General features: G+C 43.9%; 2 protein-coding genes across 15 annotated transcripts in view; one reads left to right on the plus strand and one right to left on the minus strand.

Annotated features, from left to right (window-relative positions):
* The window catches only part of GALNT11 (polypeptide N-acetylgalactosaminyltransferase 11), a 40,218-nt gene extending 37,910 nt beyond the window's left edge, over window positions 1-2,308 (plus strand). Inside the window, exons 11-12 of the mRNA XM_048951497.1 lie at window positions 12-149; window positions 1,582-2,308. Coding sequence (XP_048807454.1) covers window positions 12-149; window positions 1,582-1,713 — 270 coding nt within the window. The 3' untranslated portion in view covers window positions 1,714-2,308. The remainder of the gene's footprint in view (window positions 1-11; window positions 150-1,581) is intronic.
* A 1,115-nt stretch (window positions 2,309-3,423) lies between these two features.
* The window catches only part of KMT2C (lysine methyltransferase 2C), a 187,526-nt gene continuing 168,051 nt past the window's right edge, over window positions 3,424-22,898 (minus strand). For 8 of the 14 annotated variants that reach the window (XM_048951479.1, XM_048951492.1, XM_048951485.1 and 5 more), the window contains 18 exons: window positions 19,825-21,537; window positions 18,658-18,870; window positions 17,967-18,131; window positions 16,592-16,733; window positions 15,968-16,115; window positions 15,054-15,232; window positions 14,803-14,957; window positions 14,366-14,618; window positions 13,675-13,814; window positions 12,580-12,684; window positions 10,234-11,353; window positions 9,168-9,304; window positions 8,684-8,826; window positions 8,251-8,419; window positions 6,926-7,042; window positions 6,170-6,243; window positions 5,685-5,793; window positions 3,424-5,443 (listed from right to left, as the gene is read on the minus strand). In XM_048951479.1, coding sequence (XP_048807436.1) covers window positions 5,351-5,443; window positions 5,685-5,793; window positions 6,170-6,243; window positions 6,926-7,042; window positions 8,251-8,419; window positions 8,684-8,826; window positions 9,168-9,304; window positions 10,234-11,353; window positions 12,580-12,684; window positions 13,675-13,814; window positions 14,366-14,618; window positions 14,803-14,957; window positions 15,054-15,232; window positions 15,968-16,115; window positions 16,592-16,733; window positions 17,967-18,131; window positions 18,658-18,870; window positions 19,825-21,537 — 5,175 coding nt within the window. In that variant the 3' untranslated portion in view covers window positions 3,424-5,350. The remainder of the gene's footprint in view (window positions 5,444-5,684; window positions 5,794-6,169; window positions 6,244-6,925; window positions 7,043-8,250; window positions 8,420-8,683; window positions 8,827-9,167; window positions 9,305-10,233; window positions 11,354-12,579; window positions 12,685-13,674; window positions 13,815-14,365; window positions 14,619-14,802; window positions 14,958-15,053; window positions 15,233-15,967; window positions 16,116-16,591; window positions 16,734-17,966; window positions 18,132-18,657; window positions 18,871-19,824; window positions 21,538-22,898) is intronic. The other 6 variants (XM_048951493.1, XM_048951489.1, XM_048951481.1 and 3 more) reach the window with 5 other exon arrangements.

Below are 22,898 nucleotides of genomic sequence, written 5' to 3' on the forward strand. Positions count from 1 at the left end.
TCATCTCTCAGATGTGGGTTTACAATGAAGATCACGAGCTGATTTTGAATAATCTCCTGTGCTTGGATGTGTCAGAAACTCGCTCGTCTGACCCTCCTCGCCTCATGAAGTGCCACGGCTCTGGTGGATCTCAGCAGTGGACCTTTGGGGTAAGTGTGTGTAGCCTGGAGCACAGCATAGGGCTTGTGATCAATGCCACCATAAGTGATGGTGGCACCTGTGGGACATAGGATTGAGTTGACAGCCAGTACAGCCTGTGCAAAGCTACACAGTGTTGGTGGCTGCACCTCAGCCTGAGCAGGACTTCCCTGAGCTCCAGGACCTACAGGCCTTCTCCTTTGCAATGTTGGGAAGTTTTTGCAGTCCTATTTAGATTTCTCTTCTGTTTGTCACAGCCACGCACAGAACTGTGTCCTGTGGGATGTGTCAGGTGGAAGAAACCCACCCCACAGCTCTGCTGGCTTTGCAGCACTAGGAGATGCAAGCAGTCCTTGTCATGGCTTCTGCTGAGTGTGGGGGGCAGAACTCAGGATCCAGAGGAGCAGTTTTGCAGCTTCTGTCCTGTAATAGCATCTCGTTAGTTTAATGTCTTATTGCCTCAGTTCTGTGACTCTACTGCGGCCATGTGAAATCTGGCTCCTTGGTGTTTGCTCAGGGGCTGTCACCTCACATGCCCCGGTGTAACAGTGAGCCCATAACATAAACATTGAGCAAACAGGAGTATGCTGCCAGGACTGCATGCTGCACATCCAGGACCCTGCATGATCCTTCTTGGGTTTGTGCTGTGCCACTCGTTGGCAGCATTTGTTCCTCAGAGGAGTCAAATAAGGCAAGCTGCTGCAGCCCTGCCAGCAGTCATGGAATCACAGAGCCACAGAGGTCGGAAGGGACCTCTGGAGATCATTGAGTTGCCCACCCTGCTGAAGCTGTTCCCTATAGGGATTTACCCAGGAGTTACTGGGAGATAGAAAGGCCAGCAATACTCTGTTGGTTACAAGACTTAGGACTGTCCTTTGAAGACAGCAGAGGACAAGTTCAAACTGTGGAAGCTGATGGTGTAGTGGGGGCCACAGGGTGCCTTACTGTAGGGGCCAGCAGTCAAAAAGCTTATGGGAAAACACCACATACTGGGGGGGACAACAAGTTCCAGTTTAATTATACCCTGCCTGCACCAAGCTTCAGGCATTCTGCAATAAAATGCAGCTGGAAGGGGTGAGTGATCTGGAAAAGCACTGGATGTTCTTGCTGTGTTTCTCCTCCCTCCCTGGCCATGCTAGGGAATGGCTTTTGTCATCCCTCCATCTGATCAAGAGACTGGTACAGGCAGAATCCAAAGTAGGTCCCTGTAAAAGTACGTGAGCCTTTTCTCCAAGGTCTCAGTGTGGTTACAGGGTGTGCTGTTGTGGCTGTGGGCCTGGTGTCTCAGGGCTGGGAGGAGGAGCTGCCCAAATGCTGGCTTCTCAGCAAGGAGCAGCCCCTTCCCCCATGGGGAGTGCCCCACGCGTCGGTTCCAGCTCTAGTTTGTCAGTGAAGCAGAAGGGAAGTTGCAGTAAAGATCTCCTGTTTGTCTTTCTTTCTTAGAAAAACAACCGCCTCTACCAGGTGTCGGTGGGGCAGTGCATGAAGGTGGCAGACCCGCTCAGCCACAAAGGCTACGTGGCCATGGCCATCTGCGATGGCTCCCTTCCTCAGCAGTGGCGTTTCGAGAGCTGAGGCGGTGAGCCAAGGAGGAGCAAAGCCGGGCCTGGCTTCCCCTGCAGCCACCGTGTGTCACCGCAGAGCTGTGCTGTGCTGGGAGCCCTTGGCCGCTGCAGCCGGCGGAGCGCAGGGAGGAGCCTTCGGCTGCGCTGCGGGGAGCAGCTCGGGGAGCCCTGGGCTGTGTCGGATGCAGCAGTAACGGCAGCGGATCCCTGAGTTAGCCTGGATCATTGGACTGATTTTCAGTAAGAGAAATCATTAGAGCAGTGTAATTTAAATGGTGAGATTTTTAGCTTTGCGGGTCTTTTAGATGACAGAAAGGCGTTCATCTTTGAGTATTCCACGTGCGGTATCTCGGTAATTCATGTTTTTAGTATGGTTTTACTGGAGGAATTATTTTACTTTACCTGGAAAGTATTTTTAATTCCCTTTTATCTTCTGGAAGTTGTCATTGTAATATTTGTTTTAATTTACGATTTTTAGAACATTTCACATAGCTGAAATCCTTAGGTGTCATTGTCACCTCCTATTTAAAACAAAGTAACTATTACAAAGTCTATTTTGATGACTCATGACCTAGCTGCATATAAAATAAAGTATCTGTTTTTTATGACTCCCTCTGGCTGTACTCCTTGTAGCCCTTGTAGCCATCAGCAGGGCTGGCACTGATGTGGACCTGCACCCTCACAGCTCTTCCATCCTTCCCACTCCTTTTTTCACAGCTGCATTCTTCCTTTCATCTCCTGCAGGGTTTGGGGGTAAGTTTTGTGTTGGGATTTTGTTTTCCTGATTCTGCTTTCCCTCCCCTGTGACGGCTTGGTTTTACGGCTTGCTGTGCTTTCAACCCCTGCTTCAGCCCCCAGGGACCAGCAGAAAGCAAGCCCTGCTCTAATCTGTGTGCTTCCCCCTTTGCTGTGTTCATCAAGCAGAGGCAGCTCTGCCCTTCCAATCGGGCAGAGAAACACTTTCCAGCAGCACGTGTATCCCAGCATTGGGTTATTGCAAGGTGGCAGGATGAGGTGGAATGATGACAGTCCTCAGTCTTCTCCTGAGAGAGCAGATCCACCTGTGACAGCCTGATGGGTCCTTCAGCCACAGAGGGAGGAGGAGTGCAATAGGAGCAACAGCTGTGAGCAGTGCCCTCAGCAGGAGCTGTGTCACAGGGCAGGGTGCAGGTAAGCAGGGGTTGATCACAAAGCCCAGCAGTGGGCTGCAGTGGATTGCCCTCCAGACAAACATCACCAGCCACGTTCCTTCCTTCTATGACAGTCCCAGCAGCCAAGCACAGCCAGGGTGACAGCTGGGCCAGGCACTGCATTTGGCTGTAGGCTGCCTCCTGGCTCTGTGCTCCTATTGCTCCTTCTCTTTTTCTTCCTTTTTTTTTCTTTTCCCCTGTGGCACTGTCAGAAGCCAACGCCTCCAAAGCAGGCAGAGCACAGTGCCACAGCATGCCCACCCTCCTGCTGCACAGAAAAGGTTGTTAAGCACTGGAATAGGCTCCCCAGGGAAGTGGTTGAGTCACCAGCTCTGAAAGTGGCGCTCAGGGCCATGATTTAGCAGAGGGTTGGTAGAGTTGGGGTGATATGGTTGGGTTGTGGTTGGACTCAATAGTCTTCAAGGTCTTTTGGAACCTGAGTGGTTTTTTACAACACTGCAGTGCTGGAGAGGAGACGTGTGTGAGGCCAGAAATGCAAAAACATCCCCAAGAAGACAGGAGGGGACCACTATAGATGTAAAATATTTTTATTTGTAAATGCTGATCTTCTAAATCTGTTTCCACAAATTCCAAAACCCATAACACTCTGTATACTTCAAAAAATTCTTTTTTTTTTTTTTTGTGATGTTTTTCTTTTTTTGCCAACATTAGATACTATTATACAGAACAGAAAAAAACTGTAGGACAAATACTGGTAGGATGTCGGAATATTGTACAAGAGAAGAAAAATATTCAAGAAACAATTTCATACAGCTATTTATCAAGAGAAAAATATATACAATTGATTTATTCTGTAAGATAAAAATACATCATGCCATATACATTACAAGTTCAGAACTGTAGCACTGAATATACCAACAGTTTACAGTCCACTTTCATTGTGCACACAAAAAAACTTCATTTTTTTTATATTTAGTCTGTGAAGTGTCAGTACCAGAATTTTAAGTACAAAATAAAAAGCTAACCTGCTTCCAAATGCTGATTAAATCTCTACAAGCAAACACAAAACAGTGTTTTATTTTTTTTTTTATTTTAAAGAAATGTAAACAAAAACAATCCATACAAACACATCTTTAAATTACATTTCCCATAACCCAATTGCCAGCGTCCTGCAGCTGCACGCGCTCCATCTCAGCTCTGTTCTCCTTTTCCTGGGTGAAGGCAGCGGACCGGAGCTCCCCCTGCGCTCCTACGCTGTTCTCATGTTCAGCTCCCCCTCCTCGGGCCCATTTTTGCTGAAGGAAAACCCAATGCTCAGCGCCTCTCTCTTGATTTTGGGTGGTTTGAGCAGTTATTCACAGTTATCACCAATTTTAAGCACAAAAACAAACAAACAAAAAGAAAAGAAACCTGACTGAAGAAATAGGGATGCGACAATATAATGCAAATCGGATGAATCTACGTCACCCCACCATCTGTGAAAGTCAGCATTGGAACACGTGGCGCGGGCTGAAGGTGTGAGTAAAAAATCTGCAGAGACCACAGTTGAGACTGCTTGAAACGTTTAAAAAGAAAACCAACCACCAACAACCTCTCTCTCGAAATGGAGATTTTGGTTATTCCGTCATTGTAAGCACGTCTGGTAGCACTGAGATCATATTGTAACATCCCTATTGACATTGGATCGTGAGCACCGAACTGCTGCGGAGTCTGATAGCATTTGGTCAATAACTATTTTTATACTGTATTTTTTTTTTCCTCAAAATATTTACACTTTTGTACAAAGTAACAGAGTTTGTTAGTTCTGCAGGTAACAGCAGCAGCTTGGCTTTCTTCTAACTTTCTTTTTAAAAATAGCTTCATTCACTTATTCAATAATAAATACAAAAAGGTTCTCTTATTTTACAGAAATCAAAAAACTACAATAAACTGACTCATGGAATCAAGTATTTAAATGTATTTTAGTGCAAGTTATTTTTCCCTTAGCTCTATCCCTAAGGAAGTCGTTTCAGTACATTCCTTGTTCAGTGGTGTCTACTTTTATTTAAAATTTTTCTTTAATTAGAGGGCCTGCCCCTTTATCAAATAAGGCTGTGGCCAGCACTTTGGACTTCTCCCTTTCGCTGGTGATTTCAGTCTTACATTCATAAATGCCCACCTGCATGCCGCAGGTCAGCGCCCGGTTCTTTGCCCAAGTTAAACAGTTTCTCCTTAGTGAGCTCAAAAACAAAAGTGCTGGACCATTCTGTTAACTCAGTTTAACCTCCGTGTGGCTGGAAAGTCAGCTTCAGATTTTGCCGGCTTGCTCCTGGTGCTTGTTTTGTGGGGTTTGTTTCTTTTCTTTCGAGATCCTGGAGTAGAAATCTGGACTTCCAGAAGTGATTTATTTTTTTTTTTCCCTTCAAAAAAGGCAACAATTTTTTGTCGACAAAATCAAAACGTGAATCACTTCTTCTTAGGGACAAGCAACCCTCAAAAGACAGCAAGGAATGCATTCTAGTTCATCCATTTTCGGCAGTTTACAGCTCCACAGTGACATGGAATCTTGTGCTGGTCATCTTCAAAATCAAACTTATAGTCATAGCAAAGCTGGAAGAAGATTCAGGAGAACGGTTATAAGACAAGAGGATTTTACCGCATCTTTCCTTGTACCTACAATTTAGATGGTAAAATACACCAGAGTTCCTCGTAGGAACCAGCAAGGTTTAAAATGAAAAGGGGAAGGGCAGTGTCACCTCCCCACCACAGCACAGCCACACCGCACTGTGGCAGTATCTGGAAATGAACAGAGGTGGCAACAGTGGGGGAAAGCCAGATGGGACGGCCGTACCTCCTCCCCTTTCTGGATTCTCCTGCTGGAGCTGATGATAATTTTGTGTCCTCTCTCAAAAGTGACCACCTCCGCCACGCAGTTGGGGGCACACGAGTGGTTGATGTACCTGCAAACACAGAACATTTGAAAAGGTGACTTTATGGAAAATGGTGATCAAACCTCAGGATGACCTCAGCTTCAGGGCTGCAATTCCAGATAGAGTTGCATTATTCTGCGCTTGTTTCTTTACCTACAGAATGCCAACAGAATAAAATGTCTAAAAAAAAAATTCACCTTCTCCCCAGCTGCCATGAAACACAGTGATGGATGAGTAAGGCTAATGAAAAAGACGAGAGCCTTTCAGAGGGACAGGCTGCAATGTTGGGCCCACAGAACTCTGATCCAAAAGGCACGAAAGCAGAAATGCACATCCCCGACACAGAGCCCCAGCGAAGGGATGGGGAGAGCTGAGGATGGGACAGGGCTGCCCCAGAGCCACCCACCTTGCGGGACCTCCTGTCAGAGTAGCGTCGATGACGTGGTCGTTGTCAATGCGGAACATGTACACCCCGCGGTTCTGAAACAGGAATTGAAGACAGACCCGTGTGGGTTTTCAACAGTCATCAATGGTTGAAACAAAGCAGCAGCGTGGGTTACCTCCAGGGGTTTTTCTCCCTTCATACCTACTGGCTCGCTAGGGAAAGGGACTCACACGTCATCTAACGGTGGAACGCTGCCACCAGCCACACTTTCATGAGTGGGTCGGCAGTGTCTGCCTGTCCAAGTGATATTTCTCTCCCATCCAGTACCAATAGCTTGGATTTCTGTGCTGCCTCGTATCGGGGATCTTTAAGTGCATTAACCATTACGAGACTGTTGAGTTACAGATAAAAAACTGCTTTGAATTTCAATAAGAAGTTCTTGTTAAAAAGTGCAGGTGCTGACATCCCAGTGACAGTTCTGTCTTTGTCCTCCAAAAAACAGAATACAGATTACCTGGCTCTGATGCTGTGAGATGTGCTGAACATTAAGCACACATGACAAACCCTGCGGACACCTCTGGCTGTCCTTTTCAGCCTACTGCTCTTCCAGCACAGCAGCACACAGAACACAGAGGACCTGACTCCTACACCTGCTGCAGTCATCGCAGAGCACTGACTGTCTTTACATGATCCCTGAAACCAGGCAGCATTTGTCCCATTCTACAAGCATTTGAAAGGGCAAGGAGAGAAACAACAGTGAGTGAACACCCCCAGTACCTGAGATTCATAAAGCTTCTCCTTCCTGTTTGCTACCTCATTCCGGATTATAGTTCCGATGTACTCAATGACCATAGTGTGCTTTTCAATGTCTCTAGCAGCATATAAGCCCAGGCCCTACAAAAAAATATGCTGTGAGTTAGAAATTCCTAACAAATTTACACCGCATTCCTCACCATGCCCCAAAAACAATCCTGCAGAAAATCATGAGAGAACAATGCAGAAAGAACAAAGCATAGGAAAGTAGCTCATGTGGAAACAGCACAGAGAAAGTTTGCAGTAAATACTTCAAATGCAGTAAAACCTACTTGGCTGCTGCCTAGGTAAGAAAGCAGGCTTCTCTTACACCTCTTACACCTTATAACTAACAGTGTGAAGATTACAGATTCAATGACATTAAAAGTAGGCCTTCCTAGAGTGAAGAAACATAGTAAGAACACAACAGCACAGTTGAATCCAATCTAAAATAAATAATAACAATGCTCGTATGCAAAAATCACAGAGTCACACACAGAATCACAGAATGGCCAGGGTTGGAAGGGACCTCAAGGATCATGAATCTCCAACCCCCTGCCACACGCAGGGCCACCAACCTCCACATTCAATACCAGACCAGGCTGCCCAGGGCCCCATCCAACCTGGCCTTGAACACCTCCAGGGACGGGGCATCCACAGCCTCTCTGGGCAGCTGTTCCAGCACCTCACCATCTCTCATAGTAAAGAATTTCCCCCTGACATCCAACCTAAATCTTCCCTCCTTCAACTTAAAACCATTTCTCCTTGTCCTGCTGTTTTCTACCCCTGTAAAGAGTTGACTCCCCTCCTGCTCCCTTTAGGTACTGAAGGCTGCAATGAAGACACCCCACAGCCTTCTTGCAACACAGTCTGTGGAACAAACCCGCAGTGACAACAATCCAAAGAACACATTGCTTTCTGAATGCAATGAAGTGCTGAACCCCTCCTGAAGGCCTCATTCCACATTGCTCAGCTTGATTTGAGCATCTCATACTTCCACTGTGCATTCATCTAATTATTAGTCTTCATTAACCTTTTGAGAAACATGGTAAAAGCACCTTGAAATAACGTAACTCATTTTATCTCTAGATGACTGCAATTAATTATTTTTTAAGACATTTACAATAATTAATAAGATGTCTTGCTTGGCACTCTAAGCCACGATTTCCCACGTCCAAATTACCAAATTTTGAGAAGAGATTTGAAGGAGTTTTGCAATTGCTTCACTTCATTTCTTAGCATAGAACAAATACATCAAATAGAAGTACAGACTAAAATCAGCATGGGAAGTTTCTAGAATGAGGACTGACCTGAATGCGAGAGCGAGCCAGGTACACGTTGGACTTCCACTCTGTTTTCATTTTCCGGTACTGGGAGGACTTGGAATGGACAAACTGCTTACTGTAAGGCGCGTTCAGCTCCCCTGTGACTGTGCTCTGAAATGACTTCGATGTGCTGGTGCTATTCAAGGTGTGAGGCCTGTAGGAGTTGGGCATGTAACAAGAAAAAATACAAGAAAAACTGAAGATTTCTCTGAAGACAGCCACAACATGAATGCAAAATTCTTTGAGACGTACACACACTTAAAGCCAGCTAGCAGAGACAACACAGCAACTCCTTTGATTTGGGCATGCACATACACAGCCAAGGACGACAGGGTTTGTAAGCAGCAGACGAAAGCACAAATAACCCTAAGCAGCCTATAAACCCTGGGCTGTACTATGTGAAATTAAAACAAAATACCTTAACACAAACCTCTTGACATGGGTACTCATTTTAGGCTCGGCACGGGCACAGCCCGTGGGGTTGATGGCAAGAGGAAGTTCCATTAAGGGGTTTCGGCCATAGCGGAAAGTATAGTTCTCACAGGCCTCAACCCCTGGCAGCTGCAAGAAAACACACACAAAAAAAGAAAATCCGAGTAATTACGTGTTAATGACATGTAACCAAATATTCTCTTCTCACTTTTTCACACAGAGGGTGGTGAGGCACTGGCACAGGTTGCCCAAGGAGGCTGTGGATGCCCCATCCCTGCAGGCATTCAAGGCCAGGCTGGATGTGGCTCTGGGCAGCCTGCTCTGCTGGTTGGCGACCTGCACACAGCAGGGGGTTGGAACTGATGAGCACTGTGGTCCTTTTCGATGTGTCTGTGTTCATGTGTGTGTGTGTGTGTGTGTGTGTGTGACAGCCAACACATCAGAGTGCCCAGTGCCCAGGGAGGACTCACCGACTCCGCGATCCTCGCCACCGCAGACACCGTCAAACCAAAGAGGTCCTCGCCCTTCAGGTAGCTGGGGAACAGCTGCAGCATTTCTGACTCCTTCCTAACTGAAGCAACGGGCTCCAGGATTTTATCCCACACACCTACACAACCACACGGGAAAGAATTACAAGGATCACAAAGAAACCTGTCGTACTGCTTTTAAAACTAATGCTCAAAGATAGCTGGAACCAGGAATCGCTACTGAAAAGACATTTTGCCATTGGTTGTATAAAAGAGCAGGTCAGTGCTTCCAAAGCAAAACGGAGAATTGTTTGAGATGTGCTGTTTTGGCTTGAAAAAATTCCAATCACAATGTTTTTGCTGCACCCTTCTTGGGAACAGAGCTGGGAAACCTTCAGTTCCATGCCAGTATTACTATACGTTTCTCTTCAGGGAACTGTGGGCTCTCTGAAGTGACAGAAGAGATTCTCCTTAGAAAACCTGCACAAGATAGAATTTTCTAAAAGTTAACTATTACAGTCAGCACTTCACTTTATGTTGGCAATTCTGTAGGCTGTGGTTTAACTGGTTAAAACCCAAAGCAACACATACACGTCCATACAGATTTGCCCCATATGCTTATCCTCTCCCATACTGTACTGTTCCTCACCCCAGCTGAGGCAATGCTCCCAGCCGTGAGGGGGACCTGGTCCACTCACGGTCCCTTTATTGCCTGTGACTTTCAGCACAACTGATCTGAAGAGAACTGTGTAGCAGCATCATATCTAAGCAGTCACTTTTCATGAAAACTCGCACTGACATCCTTAGAACTTACCATCAACCCTACGAGTCCTATGAACCTGTAACAAACGTTTTATGTGTAGCTTACATGATTCCTTGAAAAGTGTTCTTAGCTTCTGTGAACTGTTTTTGCTGGATTAAAAAAGGACCCTGACAGCTCTCTACAAGCACTACACTGCAATTTCTGAGGTAGTGCCTGCAAATTTTGTCCGAAACATTTATGAGACTTGTGTATCAGTACTAACAAACAGCAAACCAAAAAGTCATCACTTGAACAGATAAAATTTACCTTTTGGCGTTGTGTCAGTAAGAACCAGATCTTCATGGCCTTGCTCCACAACCTTGATGACAAACAATGGGAGCCCATCCTTCTCCTCAATGGAACAGAGATAGCGGCAGCGCCTGTTGGCGTACCTCATGCTCCAGTACAGCCTGCTGGCCTCGTAACCCACAGGGAAGAGCGCTTTGGAGGAGTGAAACGCCTGCATCTGCTGAGGGAGCAGCTGACCCACAGCGTGGAAAATCAGGCTCCCCACCCGGAAAGTGTGGTCGCGCTCTCCCCGCTGCACTATGCTTGCAATCTGCCGCACCTCGTCGCGCTGCACGTAGACCCTCCTGAAGACTGCAAAGTAACTGAGTTCTTGCTCGTGAGTTCCCTTTGGTTTGTGCATGGGGCAAAGCATGGTCTTGTCTTTAAAAAACATGCATTGTGCTTTAATGGCACAGGTAAAGTGATAAATATTGGTGCACCTTAACCTGTGACAACCGCTGGTGGCACCCATTTTGTGACAGAACATGCATTTCATTTGCAAGCCTCTTCGCAGGGCTAGTTCCACATTTATTAAGGCACCAGCTTGTGTCTCGTAGACTTCTGTAGACCAAAGAGCACAGTTCAAATGGACCCAAAGGTCTAAATCCAGGTTAAGAAGCCTTGCTGGTCCATCAGTTAACCCATCGCCTTCCTCGTGACAGAAGCAACATTTTCTGTAGTCTTTAGGCACTGGGTCTGGTTTAAGGGTCGTGCCCAATTTCTTAAGAAATTCGTCTATTTCTTCTTCACAAGGAGGTTTGAATGATCCTTTAGGAATCACAATCTGAATGCTCCACTTCTTCCACTTCATTCCTTTCCATTTCTTACTCGGAGGCCGACAGTCATCAAGACTGCTGTGTATTGCTTTTAATTTAGGTTTGAGTTTCACCGTTACCTTAAGCTCATCCGGTTTCGCCTCTACCTTGGCTGCTTCAAATGCAGGGGGGAAAATGATTGGGGGCGAAGATGACGGAGACACTTTTTCCTGCAACTGAGGCAGACAGTGGACGTCCAAAGTGGAGATGTTGTTGCTGTACTGATGGAATGCTTTAGGCGGCCTCTCCTTCATTGGTGACTGTGGCAAAGATGGAACCGACTCCTGGAAAACCAACAGAAAACCCTCAAAACCAGAATCCCAAGGCATTAAATTGCTTTTGAAAACTTTCACATCAGAACTGAACTGAAAGAGCTACTCAGAATGCCTAAAATTGCAATTCAGCAACAGAGAAAGCAATCAATCCCCTTTACCTGTTTTATCACAGCTTGTGCTGGGATACAGAGCACTAAAGTCCTTCCAGACAACCCAGAGCACAGCACCCTTCAATTCTTAACACGAAACACAAATAATCCTGCATACAGGTTTTAAATGAAAAACTAATCAAATGCCCTAAGCAACGGAATTGGGAGATTTAAGGTTTTTAGCTGTTTTCTGGAAGTGTACTTAGGACTACTGAATATACTAAACAACTAAAAATATGGGCCACAGAATTAATTTAAAGAATAAGAAACGTGTTATTTGTTAGAAGGGAAAGCTGAGAATTAATTCCATGTATTTTCCTGAAAACAAGACAAGGAAATTCCTGCAGGGCTCTGGATTAGTCATATACCTCCAGGTCTTAACAATTCAGTTATAGCAAACAAGAATTAAACCTGCAGAGATTTGTTAATTAAAATAAATAAATAAATAAAGAACAAGGAGAACAACAGCAGTTTAGATTAGAAGTGCTCAATATGGTTTGTGTAATTAATCTTGAAAGAATAAATGAAAGGATTAAGAGTCTGAACATGACATTTAATTAACTTAATTATGCATGTGGTGATGCACTTGTGCAAGTATGTGGACGTGAACACATTTATTTTCTCATCCAGTGCTTTTTTTTGCTTCTTCTGAAAAAGTAGGAAAGAGGCATTTGAAGGAAGGCTGCATATCCTACAGCGAACACGTGGCTACGTGGGAACTCATGAACTACGTAATGCTGGAACACGCTGCAACTCTGTCCACCAGTTTAGGGAAAAATGTAGACTTGAACTACGAAAAGTAAAAACCAAGTTAGTTAAAAGAAGCAGCACTCTTAACACATCTGTTTTGAGCATCTACTTGAAGGTCTAACTAAGCTTATAGTGGCACCTCAGCTAGAGATGTTCTGTCACTCATCTCTGCTAGACAGAAGTTTCTGTAACTACAATCCTACCTCATTCTACAGCTTCAAAATGGAGCTTCAATGTTTGAATAGAGAACAACTAATTTATAAAGACTCCAGAACAAAGTAAAGCATCCCCCACCCCATTTCTGCTCACTAGTGCCTACCAGCATTTGATACTTACTTTGTTCTCTGAGCTTTTTGCTTGCACAGCTGCTGAATAGAGAACAAAGCAGTTGTTGCTACAGAATACGATGTCCTTCATTTTATCAGACCCATCTTGGGAATCCTGGGGATCAAACATGGCAGATTATCAGAAGTGCATTTTAATACCACTCTTCACATACTAATTGTAATGAAGTAAATCTTCCAATCTGGCTTAGAAACCTTTTAATTTGTAGAACATTTGTGGAATAATGAGTGCTACTGCCCTATAAATACTCATTTGACAGATCAAACATTAACACCACCTACAACCTTTTTCTTCAGTACTTCATCACAGAAATTTACTTCTCTGCCTTCAACAGAAGTTTAACAATCAAAACAAAGCTCCCTAAAACCATGCACCCATCTGCTCCACAGGCACAGTTGCAAAATAAAAGCCCATTTTCTTTCATCTTTAAGATGAGAAAAGAACACCTCATTTTATGCTAGTCAAAGATGGTTCGTCAAGTTTTATCTATTGACTCAACTGCAAAGCATTACTGGAAATTCCATATTCTGACTACATGAGCCCAATTTTATATATAAATTCTGACTGTATACCTTTGTTGCATAATCACCTCAATCTTACTTAAAAAAAGAGCACTGGTACTCTTTAATGAATGACACAAATACTCATCTGACTGAGACCCCAAGGAGCAGCTTGGGATTCTGTTCATACAACAAACGATATCAAATACAAGGCATCAAGTCTGAAATCTGCTTTTTGTTCAGACAGTGAAAGCATTCCAGCTCTTCTAGTAATTTCTGAAGTGGCAAAGTGGTGCTGCCCTACACATAGGCTCTTCTTGAATACTTAAGGTCCCTGAAGTGGTCACAGAAAGAGAGTAACAGAGTAATTCAGGAGGTCACTATTTATGGGACCTCTTCTGTGAAATACAATGAAATGCATTCAACATAAATAACTACTTTGACACCTTTTATTTGCACTACCAGTTCACTTGAATGTCTCATCCTCAGTTAGGACTCAGAAAAGAGAGAATACAAAGAAATGAGAACCTGGCATCAGTTGGCCTGGGAAGCAAACAAGAAAGAAACTCCACTTCCACTGCAGTACCTGTTTCAAGAAAGGCAGGTCTTTGAAGGACTTCCGCACACCGCTGCCAAGGACGACTACTTTGCAATGAGAGCACCAGCGAGGCCTCAGTGCTGAGCTTTCTGCAATGTTCTGACTGTGATCCTTATAGCCAGCTATACCTGCACAATAAGTCAGTCTGTTAGATGCCAGAACAGATTAAAGCAAACCTATGAGAAATCACAATACTCTTCAGTGGCTCAGAGAAGAATCCTCCTGCATGGGGAGGGGAGCAAACTTTAAATTCGATCCTGATGGGGGGGTTGTTTAAATCAGGTTAACAATAGTATGTGTTGTTCACAATGTGTGAACAACAAGGCAATGATAAATTCTTGTATATGAAATGATTAACTAAAACAGTGTAGGAATACGTGCTTAAAAACTTGTGTCATGGTAACAACCTTCCAGAACAACGTATTTAAAAACAGACTGCACACAAATCATTAACACTGTGTAATACTGGAAGAAGTATCTGACTGACAGTGGCAGGAAGTCAGAGATGGACCTATGATGCTATTGTTAACATCAGGAGCAGGTCTGCATGTACTGATCACACAAGAAAACTACTGTTCAGAATGAGAACTGGCTATTTAACTTGCAACCATGAATGTATAAGGTTGACGTGGATTAATACTGACTCAATGAAAATTTAGAAGAATTAATGCCTACTTACCATTGCTGTTTGCAGCAAATGGCATACTGGGCTGCTTCAGTCCATAAGACCCTGCAATCCTGGCAGGACCCATGGATGCTGCCTGAGGCCCCTGGAGCAGTAAGTGCTGCCTGTACTCTGCAGATGGGTTCACCCTGTGACTGCTGACTGCTGCCATGGAGGATGGGACATCTGGAGCATTGCTGACCTCGTAGCTGTTGGGAATTCGGACGTGCAGCAAATTGGAGAATGCTGCTACAACGTTGCTAATATTCTGAAAACAATAATAAAAACACACCTTTGTTTTTGTCAGGCAGGCAGAAATAACATGAATCATTAGAAGGATACAATAGCTGGTTTTATTTTACTATGCTATAACTTCCTTCACATCCACTAATAGAATATACTAACTTTTTTGTATTTATTCTACATATGTAACACAGGCTTATTTCTCTTACCTCAGCAGCTGTGGGATGTAAGGTAATTGCTACAGATATAAGGCCAGATTTAGGACCGTTCTGGGGTGGTCCAAGCTGAGAGGCAAAGAAGGCAGAACCAGGTAATGCTCCTGAACCAGGCTCTGCCTTTATGTAATTCCTTTTGGCTTCTGAACCTGAAATTAAAATGTAATACACCAGGTTAATCCTACAGGCAGGAGGAAAAAAAAAAAGTCTGTTATTAGAAACTGTTCATTCTGCTGCAGTCTCACCTTTTCCAGTACTGCTAGGTAGGATGGGAATGATGGGAGATGGAACAGGTTCTGGGTTCTCCTCCTTTACAACTGACAAGTCTGGATACCTACTTATTTCCATTCCCACCACGCTTTCAGGAGAGGAAGATGGAACAAAGCTGTCAGGAGTGTCCCTGTCCTCACAGTGATCTTGAGCCCTGGAACAAAACCCAAAAAAGTGGCTTTGGAAATGGCCAAAAAAACCTCTGTGAACCAGTAATAAAAATAATAACAGGGAGCTATCATGCTGCTTGTTACATGGAATGTAATTAGGTGGTAGGCTGCTAAGGCTGGCTAATTCTCCACTGCACAAGATGGGTTACTGGGAAAGACATGGAAGGGAGAAGAGAGGCAGTAGCAATGCCCAGCTCCTTTAAAGACTCTGTTCCCCAGTGCTCCATGTACGTGAGCAGAAATTAGTATTTAATACTTCAGCTTCTCTGGTTTCATTTGTCCATTCCTCCCTGATGCACCCAAATTTAGCTAGGTAGGTAAAAGGGAGGAAAAAGGCAAGATCTTTGTAGGGAGACTCTCATAATCTAGAAAGAATTTCTCATGGCAACAGAAACTGTTAGTATGAGAGCAGGGGGGTTTCAGGCTGTCTGATAATAGGACCATACTGCTGTCATCTCTATGTTCCTTCAGGAAAAATATAGTTTTCTTTCACTTTTAACCGAGCTAGGTAAAAGATTCTTGGTAACTTAACAGGATACTGGGTTTAACAACAGCATTAAGTCCCCTTTTTCACTCTCTCTCACATGTAAGAGCTCTCTGCACCGTATGGCCATGCAGAACGGATTTTGTTTCTTCACACCTTCACAGTCTCATCTCCTGCTGAAAGATGGCAGAATCTGTTCCACATATGTTACTTAAAGGTGTCAGGGAAAACCTACCTTAACTCCTCCTGATTGTTGTGAGGTGGTGTTGGAAGGGAAGCAGGAACATCCACAGTTTTAGGGCCCTGAGCCATTGCTCTTGCTAATAAATCATCTTGTGGTCTGAAAGGTAACTGGAACTGCTTTGGTCCCAGAGCTTTGGTAACTAAAATCAGAGAAACACAGCACAATGAAACATCTGTACAGCTCTTCTTACTGATTTTCATTCTGGAGCCATACTAGTGGCTCCAGATACAACCTAGGCATTAACAGCAGATGTTAACACTGCTTTCATCCACTTGTAGTTCAGAAATGTTTGCCTGTCCACGATTTATCTCCACACTTGAAAAAGAAATAAGCAAGTAATTTGTAGCGGACATAACAAAGTTGTTTTGAGCTTTTTCATTTCTTAAGAGTGCTTCTAGCTCCCAACATGTTTCCAAAAGGGAAAAGGTTCATCACTTGGCATTACACTGATATAAAACAAAACTGGGTAATATTGATGACAAGCTCAAAAAGAGGCTGGGCACACTGCCTTTATAACAGTAAACTACAGGCTCTGAGAAACATCCCAGTTATCTATTCCGTAGTTTGCTACAAAGTTGACTCAGCTATAAGGCAAACAATACGCATTAGCCTTACCATCATGGCCTCCCAACATACCAGCCTTGCCAGCAAGTTCTTCAGTGGTTGCAAAGCCATTTACCAACTTCTGGCATGCCACAGGAGGTGGTGTGGGTGGAAGAGATGCTGGGGGCGTTGGAGGATTGCTCAAATTGTTCTGCTGCAGGAGAGTAAAGAACTGTAAGTCAGCCATGAAGCACAGCCTGAAAACTCGCCATGTTCTACCACTAGATACTGTAACCCACTCCCTTATGTTTACAGCCAGAGGTACCACTGATAAACAGTGACAGTTAATTCTCAAACATGCAACTAAACACATGGAATAACTTCCTGTTATAAGAGATACAACATTTTCTTTCTATCAATGATACTATTGGAGAAATAACGTTTACATGAGAAGTACATTTTCCTGGTAGAAGGTACAGCTGAATTATTTACACAAAAGCATAAAGACCATTTTTATGAACTCTTTGGGAGCCTCGATAAGTTCCTACAGTTTAAGTAAGGATCTGATCTAAACACTGAGAGAGCAATTTCACAGTGACTCTCCACCACAACAAAGGAGTTCTCCATTTTTCACTCAAAAGGAAGTTGCCTCTCATTAGGACAGGACAAGCTTTTGCTGAAGTAGTTACAGTGGAGAACCTCAATCTACTAGTTCACACTCCATGCTATTTCTCACTAGCTTACTTATTGTCCATACTTTAAACCAAAATTAAGTACAAATTTCAATATCTACTCTTGTTGCAGTCACGCACAAAAACTAGAAAGCGTTACCACTTTTAACCACAGCTACCAGATCTGCCAGGCCCCGTTCCTCAGCCTAGAGCAACCATTCTCAAGCTGGAGTAAACACCAAGTGTCACATTTCATTCTCTGTTTGCTCTCTTGCTGCCATCCCAATATTCCCATTCTGATCTCAGAGACTGAGTTTTAGATTCTGTGCATTATTTGCCCATCAACAAACATCTTTTTTTTTCCCTCTGAGTTTTTAGTTAGAGCTTAGCAGACAAATGAGAAAAGTTTATTTCCCATTTAATTCACATTAAGAAATGCTTTAGTGCTTTCGATGACTTTGCAAAGTACTGGGAATTCAGCCTTTTCTGCTCCATAAATCTGTAATTACAATTTTCACTACTTAGCATCCATTCGTAATTGGAATAGTTGCCGATTTTCACCTGTTTACAACAGTTTCTAGAACTGATTTCAACTTTCAGAACAGCAAAACAACGTCTGTTTCAACACTGCTGTCTATCTAGTCTAACGACAGAAGATGATTCTCTTCTGGTTGCACGAAGGGCACAAAGTCTAAACCAAGTGGCAGCAATAACGTGAACTTTTATGAACTTTTCTCTCAGGGAGCCCACCAAGGAAATCCAGATTGAAGCTGTACCTTGTATATGAGCTGGGAGTAGTAATCTGAAGCCCCATCAAGGGTAGCGCTACCAAAACTTCCTACAAGTCGATTTCCAGCATTTAGCTGGCCACTGCCATAGGGAAGAAAGTGTGCAAAGCTCACTCCAATTATGGGTTCCATCAAAGGTAGGAGAGAAAGCTGCTACATTGAAAGTAAAGAAAAAAGGTAGAAATTAGTCTAACTATAAAATGGAATCATCACAGACATCCAGTTGTTAGTAGCTTCTATCGTTTGTTGTTTTAAGGGAATTTACCCACTATCACACAACTGTCACAAACTCAGGCCCCTCTCCTTTTCCAGGAATCAAAGAATCATAGATCATTTTTTTTCTTGGAAGTGACTTTAAGGACCATCCAGTTTTAACCCTGCTGTCAGATGGCCCCCAGCCCAGGGGAGCCACAGCTCCCAGCTCTGTGGCAGCTCAGCAAGGATAGCAGCCAAAGCAGGCAGGAATTCAATGGCTTTGAGACTGCTGAACGAATGCCACGTCAGCAGATCATCCAAACTGAAATCAAACCAAGCCTTTAAACTTTCTGCTTTTGTAGAAGTTACAATTATCTCCACCCTGTACTCAGGATTCAACACCATTATCCATTTGGTTTTCATGATAAGAAACCCACACTTCTAAGTGCCCCCCTGATGAGCTCTCCAGCGTCTGCATACATACTTGTTTGAGATGGATGAACGTATCAGCATTGGGGAATACAGCCTGTTTTTCTTCCTCCTCTTTTTTCCTTTTCTTGGACCGAGGAGCTGCCTTTTCTCCTGTCCTCTGAGTTCGCTTATTTCTCTGTTTCTTGGTTTCATGTCCCACATCTGCTCTCTGAAGCTGGCTGTTACTACACCCAAATGCACCTTGCATCTGGTTTCCTGCAGTTTGCTGGCCATAAAAAAGGAAGTATAGCAGAATTTTTGACATTATAATAGAAAGTCCATTCAAATTTATTGCACAATAGTCTGAAAGAATACGCAGTGTAATATATACCTCACTGATAACAGAGCACATATGCAGTTTGTTTACTTCACTGTATCACTGGCAACTGTAACTGCTGCACTGTCCCTGCACACAGAATTATGACTTACCATCAACACCACTGACATCTGAAATTATCATTAAAGCTCACAGAGCAGAAATATTTTCTTTAGAACACCCATTAAAATAAAGTTACACAGGCATGCAGCCTTGGAGATTTTCTTAAGAGCATAATGAGAGGAAAACTTGGTTAGAGAAAAAAGGTGTAAGTTAATATTATTAGTACAAATGTAGCTGGAGTTCAGAAACAGAAACAGTGTTGTGAAACAGTTCTGGGCTGTATTAAATCACTGCTGGTACAGATTTGCAAAGCCCTTCTTCACATAAAAGGACAGTTGTGTAAAAACAATCAGAATGGGACTTGGCAATGCAGCAGGTGGTCTCATGCCAAAAGAAGGTCTGATTTCTTTTTCTCAGTTATTATTCTAAATGGCTCTGCACAAGCCCTGACACAAGGACTCTCACAACTATTCCTGTCATACATTTACCTAAGTTACCTGCTGCTCACAATTATGTTTATCAGTTTGTATTCAAGGATGTGTTTAGAGTTGGGAGACTAATAAAACAACAGTGTAGACACTAAAGACTACAATAAAATAATTCAAGTACACTAAGTCTCAAGTGCACTCTACCTCCATAGAAAGCAATTTTTCTAGTTGTAAAAAGTCTTATAAATTATTAAACCATATAATGCCATTAACACAAAGAATTAATGCCTCCCTCAATTAAAAATAAGGAGAGACAAAAGCCAGCCTTGGAGAGCTGGTAACCATTGCACAACAAAAGCAGGAAGAAGCTCACCATTCCTTCAGCTGGATTCTGCTTGTCCATTATCTTCTTATCTCCAGCAGCCTCTTCTTCTGTTCGACAGCTACTCTCTGATTTCTGGTTCAGAAGAGATGAGGATTTTTTGTTTTTAAGCAGGTGCTTGAGCAACTCATTCCCTGACTCCCCTTTGGCTGCTGGAACGCCAGCTGGCTGTGCTGGACTCTGAGCTGAAGAGGGAGGCTGCGATGAGATCTTATCTTCTTCCACCTTAACAGTGCTTTGATTTTCTGTTTTTGGCTCAGTTTGATCTGAGCACGGATCAGTTTCTGCCTTTTCTAGTTTAACTTCTTGAATGCCAGTAGGTGTGTCTGGTTTGGCCTTGTCAGTCTCCGTATTCACATTTGGCTGTTTCGGTGGCAAGCTGCTGCTGGGGAGCTGACACTCCAGCTCTGGAGAGGCCTGGCTCTCTGCTGCATTAGATACTGATGGACCTGTTACCTCCACTGACTCTTGCTCGTCTTGATGACGAGGCAGTTCACTGGGGGTGTTAACTGTGGGGGTAGAGGTAGAATCAGAAACAGTTGGAGTTGATGGTGCAGTTATATCCGAATGTGGAGTCGATGGGGCTTTTATTGACTCTGCATCATCATCCTTCTTCTTTTTTCGTGTCCTTTTCTTCTTTCCTTTCTCTTCTGGAATTATGTCAGAATACAGCTGTATGAGGGACTGGCTCGATCCAGGGAAGTTTGCTCCCTGGGGCACACTTGTGTCCGAACCACATGAGGCACCACTGCTCAGTGCTGCAGATGAAGGAACTGTAGATGAAGGTACAGCAGGAGCAAATGGAGGCCTGACCTGGTTCTGTGTAAAGGTGGCCCCAGGAAGATTCCCATGGGTTTGTTTTACATTATGGAAATTAGAGGATCCACCTGGAACAGCAGATGCATCAGGTCCAAAAGCTGTAGGTCCTACTGGTCTCCGCTCATTGCTTTGCATGAAATTTGTGGCAGGAGGTGAGTTCACAGGACCCTGTTGCAGCAACTGTCCCATTTGCTGCTGTTGATGCTGTGGAGACTGCTGAAGAGGACGTGGAGTTTGTATGAAATCACAAGGTAGATCGGAGCTAAAGAAGGGTATCTGAGACAAGGATGCTCTGTTATTTAATTCAGACCCTATCATACCATGCTGTTCCAGTTCCATCCTCTGCTGCAAAGCCCTCTGTCGGTCCACCTCCTGCATAAGCTGAATGCGTTGCCGTTCCTGCTGTTCCCGTAAACGTTCCTTTCTTTCCCGCTCCTGGAAACTTTCACTAAAAGGATTATTGTCATCAAACTCAACCCTTGGTGGTGGTCCTGACTGTGCAGTTGCATTTGGACCAGGCACGGGAGCTGCTGTACCAGGAGTAATTGGCAGCGGTGTCATTGGAGGCTGCATCCTTGCTGGGTTCATGGCAATGTGACCTGCAGGGGGATTTGTAGACTGCCATCCAGAAATACTGGGCATTCTGGTAGGGTTGGACTGCCCTGGGATCACCACGGGATGCTGCTGATGCTGGAGCTGCTGTGCCACCATGGGGAAGTTTTGCTGATTCATTGCTGGTGATGTTCCTGCTGGAACCATTGGTGGTTGAGCCTGGACTCCTGGCATTATAGCATGGGGTGCCATTCCACACTGCTGCTGCTGCTGCTGCTGCTTGATCCGATATTCCTCAATGAGTTCTGCGTGTTCTTTCTGTTGCTTTCGAATCTGTAAATTACAAAAGTCATTACTTGTCTTTGACATGCACTGACAGTAAAGTATCATAAAACGCATCTCACCAGCAGAAAATGAAGCTTATGTGAAAACAGCATTTCTGTGTTGTCTTATTTTCTCTCTCTTCCAAAGGTTATATATACCAAGACTGCACTGTGCTAGACAACATACAAACCTAAAATCAAAGCGATCCTTATAGAGATCCAATCATCTGTGTAACAATAGCTGGGGACAGGTAAAAGGAAGCTGTGAGATAGACGATATTCACACATCAATATACTTTTTTTTTTAATTTATTTTTAAGATATAGCTGAAAAGAAAAAGTTTGCAGGAAAACAGTGAGGCGAAATCCCATTCACTCATAGGCAGAATCCCAAACATCACACAGCAGAGGAAAAAGACAACTACTGCTTGCAAAAAACTAATTTTAGGATGAAGATAAACTGGACTTGGATGCAGGAAGTTAAGTCCAGTGACTTATTTTTAAGGCAAATCAAAGAAGCCAAAGAAAGGATATGATAGACTCAGCATGATAACAGAGAGTATTTTGGAAACACAATAGATACCTAACTATGCTGCTCTCTAAGAAGTTGAAAGGGCTTATAATCCACTGATTAGTAATGCATGTGCTGTGGAATCTCCCTCTCTCTTCCTTCCTCTTTGTTAGACTGTGACTTCTGCAGTTCCATTTCCTGTTTGTACTGATGTGAAAGTCCATAACAAAATTAAGAATGTTTGAAAGCACTCTCCTGTATCTGGAGCATGAAAAGCTCAGGCCAAGAGAGATATTAGAGGACACAACACAGAATGCAGGACAGATGAAGCCCAAAAGGCTATTTAATAGAGTAATCTCAGGTGCAGGATGACTTACGAGTTCTAGTTTGGCACTGACACTGCCAGACAGACTGAGCCACTGCACAAAGCCACCAAGTGGATCTATCTGCACCGTCCAGTGCCCCAGGACTTTTCAGTTGGTACACTGCCACAAATGTGTCAGCTCTGTTTGATCAAACAAGGAGGCATCCAAACCACCATGCTTGGATACGCAGTGGTGACGAGCCCTGTGACTGTGCTCGGAGGTAGATGAGACCTCACAGGACCAGCGGCTGTGCAGACCAACCTAGTGACTCTCCCTGAGCAGTGGGGAATGATAAAGAGCTTATTAACACAGGCACGGTGCCACACCAAAGCAGTTAAGCTGCCCTAGCTATAGAAACAACACGGTTGTGTCTGCCTGGCACTGTGCCTGAGCTAATAACCCTGTCAGACATAAGCTCACACTGCACTGAGTCAGCTCCACTTTCTCTGTGCCTGTGACCAGTCTCAAAAATTTACAGGGATTTGAGAGTTTTCTC

This window comes from Lagopus muta, chromosome 7 (genome assembly GCF_023343835.1).
Source record: "Lagopus muta isolate bLagMut1 chromosome 7, bLagMut1 primary, whole genome shotgun sequence".
NCBI classification, from domain to species: Eukaryota; Metazoa; Chordata; class Aves; order Galliformes; family Phasianidae; genus Lagopus; species Lagopus muta.